Here is a 10,052-nt window from a genome sequence, read left to right on the forward strand (position 1 = left end):
CATTTTTATTGGATTTCAGCCAGAACCCTAATGTTTAAATTATGAACATAAATCCTACATTTACATGTGAAATGTGGAGTTTGAACATATTTTGTGCATGAAGTTTAGGATCCTGTGTTGAGTCATTTGGCTGTAACATTTTTGTACAGTAACTCCTCACTTAAAGTCGTCCTGGTTAACGTTGTTTCGTTGTAATGTTGCTGATCAATTAGAGAACATGCTCATTTAAAGTTGTGCAATGCTCCCTTATAACGTTGTTTGGCTGCTGCCCGCTTTGTCCACTGCTTGCAGAAAGAGCAGCCCGTTGGAGCAAGCTGGTCGGGGCTTGGAACCAGGGTGGCCCGGCAGCCCCCCTATCAGGGCCGGCTCCAGGCACCAGCCCAGCAAGCAGGTGCTTGGGGCGGCCACGGGGAAGGGGCGGCCAGGGCCGGCTCCAGGGTTTGGGCCGCCCCAAGCAGCCAAAACCAAAAAAAAAAAAAAGCCGCGATCGCGATCTAAAAAAAGACGCGATCGCGATCTGCGGCGGCAATTCGGCGGGAGGTCCTTCACTCCCAGGCGGAGTGAGGGACCGTCCGCCGAATTGCCGCCGAATACCTGGAACTGCCGCTCCTGTCCGGAACGGCCGCCCCAAGCACCTGCTTGAGAAGCTGGTGCCTGGAGCCGGCCCTGGGGGTGGCACGTCGGGCTCTTCGGCGGCAATTCGGCAGCGGGTCCCTCGGTCCCTCTCGGAGGGAAGGACCTGCCGCCAAATTGTCACCAAAGAAGAAAGCGGCGCGGTGGAGCTGCCGCCGATCGCAGCTTTTTTTTCCCCCCGCCGCTTGGGGCGGCAAAAACCCTGGAGCCAGCCCTGCCCCCATCAGCTCCCCACTCCCCTAAGTTCCCTGTGCAGCTGCCACCCAGCAGGCTATCAATTGCCCGCAGTTCAGCTGTCCCTCCCCCCACTGCCATGTGCTGCTCCTGCCCTCTGCCTTGGAGCTGCTCCCGGGAGCTGCTCCCGGGAGCTTCATGCTTGCTGTGCAGGGGGGACAGGGGGGCTAATGTCAGGGTGTCCCCCTCCCCCCTGCTCCTGCCCCCCACTTACCCCATCTCCATAGGGTAGGAGGGACAAGACAGGGCTCAGGACAGAGGGAGCTTGCTGGCAGCAGCTGCTGTCTCAACTTGCTAATCTACATAAAAAGGCAATATACTTAGAGTGGGGTCAGCGTACTTAAAGGGGCAATGCGCATCTCACACACACACACAATGTATCTCTGTCTGTCTGCCATGCTGTCTCCCCTCCCTCCATTTGTGCTGCCTTGTAGAGTGTGAAGCTACATTAACAACGTGTTAACCCTTGAGGGCTCAGCTGATTGCTTGTTCATCATTTAGCAGTAAGGCATTCCCTGGGAAATATCTCACCCTCTGACTTCACCACCTCAACCAAGCTTCATCATTGCTGTGTACAGTATTAAATTGCTTGTTTAAAACTTATACTGTATATATATATTTACTCTTTTGTCTGGTGAAAAAAATTTCCCTGGAACCTAACCCCCCTTATTTACATTAATTCTTATGGGGAAATTGGATTCGCTTAACATTATTTTGCTTAAAGTCGCATTTTTCAGGAACATAACTACAACCTTAAGTGAGGAGTTACTGTATTATATTAATATGATTATTTTATTTTTGACTGTGTCCAGAAGCTTACCAGGCTCTTTGCAGAACACAGAGAAAGGCAGAGCACCTGGCCAGAAGTGCTTCCTATCTAATTTTATGCATTCCACCTTTTCTTTGTGAAATACAGTGAAATACTTGGAGTACAATGCAAGAGGTGAACAAATCTGTGTTTTATATGCTTTATACAGATTTGAGGCCAGACCTGCATTCAGTTATACACAAGTGTGTGCAACTGAGATGGCAATCTCACCGTCTATGTTCAGGCAGAGATTAAACAGTCTCCTCTGTCAATATTTAGGTTGACTCCTCCTACTTTTGCTCATTTCCTTGAAATCTTTGTGTTTCTGAACCCATTGAGTAATAAAGGGAGTATTTAGCAAAGTATGACTTAGAGGCTGCTGAACTTCCTTGTTAGCCCTGAATTCCAGGCAGGTGCACCTGTCTGTCAGCAAAGAGCTGGGTGAGGCTTTAGGCAGCTGCCAAGATAGCCAGATCCTGAAGGATTTTAGAGAGGAATCTGTTTTATTTGTGTATACAGAGAGAAAATGGCGTATCGAGACTTAGTGAGAGGCTGGCATGAAGGAATTCTGGCTATGGATAAGGGGGACTGGGATTCTGCCTTGAAAATCTTCTCCAGTATCGAAGAGCCATCCTCCAGGATCTATTTCAACATAGGCTGTGTGCATCTCTCAACAGGGAACCCTGAGGGAGCCTTGCAGGTGAGCAAAAGAAAGAAAAAAGTAAAGCAAGTCAAAAATATAGGAAGGGAATCTTGTGTTTTGTGTTTACTTTTATCTGGGAAAGAGAAAAGATGGTTAACTCTGAATGGAAAGTGGAAATCTGCCATTATATTATTTCTTAGGAGATTTTCTAGTTATTATTATTTGAATTACCATAGCGCAGATAGAATGGGGAAAAGAAAATTATACTTTGCTACTGAACAAACCTTACAGTATATATTTCAGAGGAATTTATGGTTGCCTGATATCAGACAAATCTAATTCTGTTCCTGCTCATGAATCTGAGAACAAGCCAGATTCTCTTACATTCTGTTTCTCCCTCTTCCTCAGTCAGTAAAGACTTTGATCATTGAAAACTGTGTCTTAGATTTATATGTGATGGCACATCTAAGTAAACTCCTGGTGGTTTTTCCAATGTGGCTATGACTTAATAGTGGCTCATTAATGGTAAATCTATGTAATTGTCACAGTGGGTTACACCCGAGAGGCCAATCTCAGGTCAGACACCCCAAACTAGTGGTATATTCTATAATTAGACATCACCAAACCAACAACAAATGTGCGCTCCTGGATTACTATATTAGTCTCACCATGCAAAGTTATTCACATTGGAAAACATAAACCCAACTATACATATAAAATGATGGTGTCTAAATTAGCTGTTACCACTCAAGAAAGATCTTGGAGTCATTATTTAAAATCATGGTAAAGGAGATGCACCCCTTACTTTCCAAAAGCACATACTAACTAAAATAATCTTCCTGGATGGGGTTCTGCTTTGACACCCACTGCCATGAACTAAGTTTACCACAGCTATGCAATGGCTCTCTTTATTCATCTGGGAAGTAGGCCCATCTGTGGGTTTAAGATAAGCAGGAATACTGACTTTTATGTGCATGGTGAGGAATCTTTCCATTTTCTCCTTCACATCCCCCACTGTCCACCCTATCACCACCTGCTTAAAATGATCCCCTCTCAAACCAAGTGGTTCCCAAAATGATTCTCCCCATGGCTCACCTGTGTCTGCTCGCAGTGGCCAAGAACAGGCTATACAAGGTGCTTCCAGGTGTGAACAGCCAATTATGCTTCAGGCAAATAGGCCTTCAGATTACAGGAGCCTGAGCTGCGTTCCACAATCCTGATTCCTAACAGCGTTATTTTAGGAACATTCCATCACTTCCTCCTGGGACTGGTTCTAATCTGCAAGATATCATTTTGATGGTTCACATGCATTCTCCCCCACACAGGAACTGCTCCTGGGTTTCAGCCACCATGCCCTTCCAACGCTCTAACAAATGCCTTCCAATCACATCTGTCAGGCACTGGCTCTGTTATGTGGTTTAGCTAACTTTTGTCATGTCTGTATTTTTCTTCTTAGGCCTTTGATAAAACAGTTACCAAGGACAACCATCTAGCTGTTGGCTTCTTTCAAAGAGGGTTTGTCTGTCTGCAGTTAGAAATGTAAGTGTAATGCTTGTTTATTTCACTCTTTGCCTCTCTTTCTTTAATGATATTTCACCCTTCTGAAGTGCATTTTGTCTAGTGTTCTCAATGCACTTTGCAAATATCAGTTAAGCCTCAGAAGATCTTTGTCAGTTAGGTCAGTATAATCTCCATGTTACAGTTGGGGAGGCTGAGGTTTAGAGAAGGGAAGTGATTTCCCCAAGGCCTCACAGTGAATCAGTGGCTGTAGCATGCAGACTCACCCCTGCGGCGCCTCCTGATGGTCTTCTCAGGGAATTAGCTCTGCCAGCCTTGCAGCGCCCTCTGCAGGCCTGTGATCTGCCTTGCCGCTGGCCCCATGTCCCTCCCAGGACCCCGGTGCCCCTTTCTCTAGGTGCTGCCCCCTGGCAGTACCCCCACAGTTCTGGGTCTCCCCCTCCCAGGGGAACCCCACCCACTATCCCCACTTCGCCTCAGTCTTGGCTACTGCCCAATCTCCATCTAGCCCCCATTCACTGGGGCAGATTGCAGTGTCAGCCACTCATCACAGGCAAAGGGGTTCAGACCTGCTGCCTCTGCCTACCCATGGGCTGCCCCCTGCAACCCAGTACCTAATAGGTCTTACCAGGCCTGCAGCCTGGGGTTTTCCTAGGCTGGAGCTCCCCGGCTCCCTTGGCCTTTCCTCAGCCCTGCTCCACTCCAGGTATTTGGTAAAGCTCCCTGCAACCAGACCCTTCTCTCTCTGAATGCAGAGAGAGACCTGTCTGCTTGAGCTCCTGGCTCAAGCCTTTATAGGGCCAGCTGGGCCTTGATTGGGGCATGGCCCCAGCTCAGCCTACTTTCTCCCAATCAGCCCAGCTTTTCCCCTGCCACAGCCCTCTCCCAGGGCTGTTTTAAGCCTTTCCAGGCAGGAGCGGGTGACCACCCCGCTAAACAGGCATAGCAAGGTACAGAACACAGACTCTGATTACCGTACTGCATTATATGTGTACTCAGACACCCCAAAGGCAAAAGTTAATAAACTTAAAGACCATATAACTTATAGACATAGCACATACACCCTCTCTAAAAGTCTGGTATCTGGGTCCATCCAGAATCTTCCAGCCATTGAGCAAAGACAAGAAACATAGAAGTCACCATAGTAAATCAGACAATTGATCTATCAAGTCTGGTATCCCACCTCCCCAGGAAAGACTGTTTACTAGGGCTGTCGATTAATCGCAGCTAACTCACGCGATTAACTCAAAAAAATTAATCGTGATTAAAAACATTAATTGCAGTTTTAATCGCACTGTTAAACAATAGAATACCAATTGAAATTTGTTTAATATTTTGGATGTTTTTCTACATTTTCATATATATTGTATTCTGTGTTGCAATTGAAATCAAAGTGTATATTAATTTTGATTACAGAAACCTGGTGGAGTGGGGACAATCAATGGGACACAATCATTCCAGGGTACAAAATATATCGGAAGGACAGAACAGGTCGTGCGGGGGGGGGGGGGGGGGGGGAGTGGGACTATATGTGAAAGAAAATGTAGAATCAAATGAAGTAAAAATCTTAAATGAATCCACATGTTCCATAGAATCTCTATGGATAGTAATTCCGTGCTCTAATAAGAATATAACAGTAGGGATCTATTATGGACCACCTGACCAGGACAGTGATAGTGACGATGAACTGCTAAGGGAGATTAGAGAGGCTATCAAAATAAAGAACTCAATAATAGTGGGGAATTTCAATTATCCCCATTTTGACTGGGTACATATCACCTCAGGACAAAATGTAGAGACAAAATTTCTCGATACTTTAAATGACTGCTTCTTGGAGCACTGGTACAGGAACCCACAAGGGGAGAGGCAACTCTCGATTTAGTCCTGAGTGGAGCGCAGAAGCTGGTCCAAGAGTTAACTGTAACAGGACCGCTTGGAAATAGTGATCATAATATAATAACATTTAACATTCCTGTGGTGGGAAGAAAACCTCAACAAACCAACACTGTGGCATTTAACTTCAGAAAGGGGAACTATGCAAAAATGAGGGGGTTAGTTAAACTGAAATTAAAAGGTCCAGTGATTAGAGTGAAATCCGTGCAAGCTGTATGGACACTTTTCAAAGACACCATAATAGAGGCCCAACTTAAATGTATGCCCCAAATTAAAAAACACAGTAAAAGAACTAAAAAAGAGCCACCGTGGCTTAACAACCATGTAAAAGAAGCAGTGAGAGATAAAAAGGCATCTCTTAAAAAGTGGAAGTCAAATCCTAGTGAGGTAAATAGAAAGGAGCATAAACACTGCCAAATTAAGTGTAAAAATGTAATAAGAAAAGCCAAAAAGGAGTTTGAAGAACAGCTAGCCAAAAACTCAAAAGGTAATAACAAAATGTTTTTTAAGTACATCAGAAGCAGGAAGCCTGCTAAGCAACCAGTGGGGCCCCTGGACGATCGAGATAGAAAAGGAGCACTTAAAGATGATAAAGTCATTCTGGAGAAACTAAATGAATTCTTTGCTTCAGTCTTCACGGCTGAGGATGTTAGGGAGATTCCCAAACCTGAGCTGGCTTTTGTAGGTGACAAATCTGAGGAATTGTCACAGATTGAAGTGTCACTAGAGGAGGTTTTGGAATTAATTGATAAACTTAACAGTAACAAGTCACCGGGACCAGATGGCAGTCACCCAAGAGTTCTGAAAGAACTCAAATGTGAAATTGTGGAACTATTAACTATGGTTTGTAACCTGTCCATTAAATCAGCTTCTCTACCCAGTGACTGGAAGATAGCTAATGTAACACCAATATTTAAAAAGGGCTCTAGAGGTGATCCCAGCAATTAGTTGAAACAATAGTAAAGAATAAAATTGTCAAACACATAGAAGAACATAAATTGTTGGGAAAAAGTCAACATGGTTTCTGTAAAGGGAAATCATGTCTTACTAATCTATTAGAGTTCTTTGAAGGGGTCAACAAACATGTGGACAAGGAGGATCCAGTGGACATAGTGTACTTAGATTTCCAGAAAGCCTTTGACAAGGTCCCTCACCAAAGGTTCTTATGTAAATTAAGTTGTAATGGGATAAGCGGGAAGATCCTTTCATGGATTGAGAACTGGTTAAAAGACAGGTAACAAAGGGTAGGAATAAACGGTAAATTTTCAGAATGGAGAGGGGTAACTAGTGGTGTTCCTCAAGGGTCAATCCTAGGACCAATCCTATTCAATGTATTCATAAATGATCTGGAGAAAGGGGTAAACAGTGAGGTGGTAAAGTTTGCAGATGATACTAAACTGCTCAAGATAGTTAAGACCAAAGCAGACTGTGAAGAACTTCAAAAAGATCTCACAAAACTAAGTGATTGGGCAACAAAATGACAAATGAAATTTAATGTGGATAAATGTAAAGAAATGTACATTGGAAAAAATAACCCCAACTATACACACAATATGATGGGGGCTAATTTAGCTACAACTAATCAGGAAAGAGATCTTGGAGTCATCGTGGATAGTTCTCTGAAGACGTCCACGCAGTGTGCAGCAGCAGTCAAAAAAGCAAACAGGATGTTAGGAATCATTCAAAAAGGGATACAGAATGAAATGGAGAATATCTTATTGCCCTTATATAAATCCATGGTGCGCCCACATCTTGAATACTGAGTACAGATGTGGTCTCCTCATCTCAAAAAAGCTATACTAGCATTAGAAAAGGTTCAGAGAAGGGCAACTAAAATGATTAGGGGTTTTTAACGGGTCCCATATGAGGAGAGATTAAAAAGAGTAGGACATTTCAGCTTGGAAAAGAGGAGACTAAGGGCTGGTCCACACTAACCCCCCAGTTCGAACTAAGATACACAACTTCAGCTACGTGAATAACATAGCTGAAGTCGAAGTATCTTAGTTCGAACTACAAGGTACTTACCGCGGGTCCACACGCGGCAGGCTGGCTCCCCCGTCAACTCCACGTACTCCTCTCACGGAGCAGGAATACCAGTGTCAATGGCGAGCACTTCCGGGATCGATTTATCGCGACTAGACAAGATGCGATAAATCGATCCCAGAAGATCGATTGCTTACCGCCGAACCCGGAGGTAAGTATAGGCGTACCCTAAGGGGGGATATGATACAGATATATAAAATCATGAGTGATGTGGAGAAAGTGAATAAGGAAAAGTTATTTACTTGTTCCCATAATATAAGAACTAGGGGCCACCAAATGAAATTAATGGGCAGCAGGTTTAAAATAAATAAAAGGAAGTTCTTCTTCACTCAGCGCACAGTCAACCTGTGGAACTCCTTGCCTGAGGAAGTTGTGAAGGCTAGGACTATAACAGGGTTTAAAAGAGAACTAGAAAATTCATGGAGGTTAAGTCCATTAATGGCTATTAGCCAGGATGGGTAAGGAATGGTGTCCCTAGTCTCTGTTTGTCAGAGGGTGGAGATGGATGGCAGGAGAGAGATCACTTAATCATTACGTGTGAGGTTCACTCCCTCTGGGACACCTGGCATTGGTCACTGTCTGTAGACAGGGTACTGGGCTGGATGGACGTTTTGTCTGAACCAGTATGGCCATTCTTATGTTCTTATGTTATTTGCACTGTAAAATGATAAACAAAAGAAATAGTATTTTTCAATTCACCTCGTACAAGTACTGTAATGCAATCTCTTTATCGTGAAAGTGCAATTTACAAATATAGATTTTTTTTTTGTTACATAACTGCACTCAAAAACAAAACAATGTAAAACTTTAGAGCCTACAAGTCCACTCAGTCCTACTTCTCGTTCAGCCAATCGCTAAGACAAACAAGTTTGTTTACATTTACGGGAGATAATGCTGCCTACTTCTTATTTACAATGTCACCAGAAAGTGAGAACAGGCATTCTCATGGGACTTTTGTAGCTGGTATTGCAAGGTATTTACATGCTAGATATGCTAAACATTCGTATGGCACTTCATGCTTCGGCCACCATTCCAGAGGACATGCTTCCATGATAATGACGCTTGTTAAAAAAGTAATGCATTAATTAAATTTGTGACTGAACCCCCCAGGGGAGAATTGTATATCTCCGGCTCTATTTTACCCGCATTCTGCCACATATTTCATGTTATAGCAGATGACCCAGCACATGTTTATTTTAAGAACACTTTCACTGCAGATTTGACAAAACGCAAAGAATGTACCAACGTGAGATTTCTAAAGATAACTACAGCACTTGACCCAAGATTTAAGAATCTGAAGTGCCTTCCAAAATCTGAGAGGGATGAGGTGTGGAGCATGCTTTCAGAAGTCTTAAAAGAGCAACACTCTGATGTGGAAACTGCAGAACCTGAACCACCAAAAAAGAAAATCAACCTTCTGCTGGTGGCATCTGACTCAGATAATGAAAATGAACATGCGTCGGTCAGCACTGCTTTGGGTTGTTATCGAGCAGAACCCATCATCAGCATGGACGTGTGTCCCTGGAATGGTGGTTGAAGCATGAAGGGACATATGAATTTTCACTTCTCGGAGTTCAAGCAGCAGAGAGTTACAGTTCCTTCTTGTCAGGGATTTATATTCTCTTCGCCCAGAGTTCAAGATGATTGGATGAGTTCACCTGCAGGTCTACTCTCCCTGAGTGTGAGGGGAAGCAATCAGCAGTCTTTGTTCTTTAATGTTTCAGTGAGGCTGGCAGACCAGGTCATGCTACAATGTATTCAGATCAATTCACTTGTGTATTATTATAGAACAAAGAAATAGTTAGATGAATGAGTGTACTGGGTTTTTAAACTTCATGAAAACCAATGGGATGTTATTTGCATTGTTTTCACTTATCTGTTCCTTTTATAATATAATAGCAAACATCTACATTGTGTACACCTCTGTAACTTAATAACCGATCAAAGAAATCTTGTGAAATGCTAAGGAAGGACTTAAGGACTTTAACAGAAAATGCTTATTTAAAAGCAAGTGGCCATTATGTATGATGGCTTAAGGTCAACAGACTAAGTGCATTCCCCACTCTCCATCATCAAAGGAAAAGCCCACGTGGGAAGAGACACTGTCAGCTTGTCTTCTGTCAGAAGATATAAGAATGGATTCAGGGAAAGATCCTTCATGTCTGGACTGTTTGGACTCTTACAGGGAAGTGTGCTGGATGCAAAGCAGAGATCCCCAGAGACAATCTGGGTACCCTGAAAGACTTTGGGGAAACCAGAAGCTTATTACATCACTGACAC

The 10,052-nt window shown here is 43.6% G+C and overlaps 1 protein-coding gene across 1 annotated transcript in view; it reads left to right on the forward strand.

Moving 5' to 3' along the window:
• The window catches only part of NOXA1 (NADPH oxidase activator 1), a 41,210-nt gene that overhangs the window by 539 nt on the left and 30,619 nt on the right, over nt 1–10,052 (forward strand). Inside the window, exons 2-3 of the mRNA XM_026658714.2 lie at nt 2,195–2,375; nt 3,775–3,857. Of these exons, the coding sequence (XP_026514499.1) occupies nt 2,202–2,375; nt 3,775–3,857 (257 nt within the window). The 5' untranslated portion in view covers nt 2,195–2,201. The remainder of the gene's footprint in view (nt 1–2,194; nt 2,376–3,774; nt 3,858–10,052) is intronic.

Source organism: Terrapene carolina, unplaced genomic scaffold (assembly GCF_002925995.2).
Source record: "Terrapene carolina triunguis isolate 2854851 unplaced genomic scaffold, T_m_triunguis-2.0 Scaffold508, whole genome shotgun sequence".
Lineage (NCBI taxonomy): Eukaryota > Metazoa > Chordata > Testudines > Emydidae > Terrapene > Terrapene triunguis.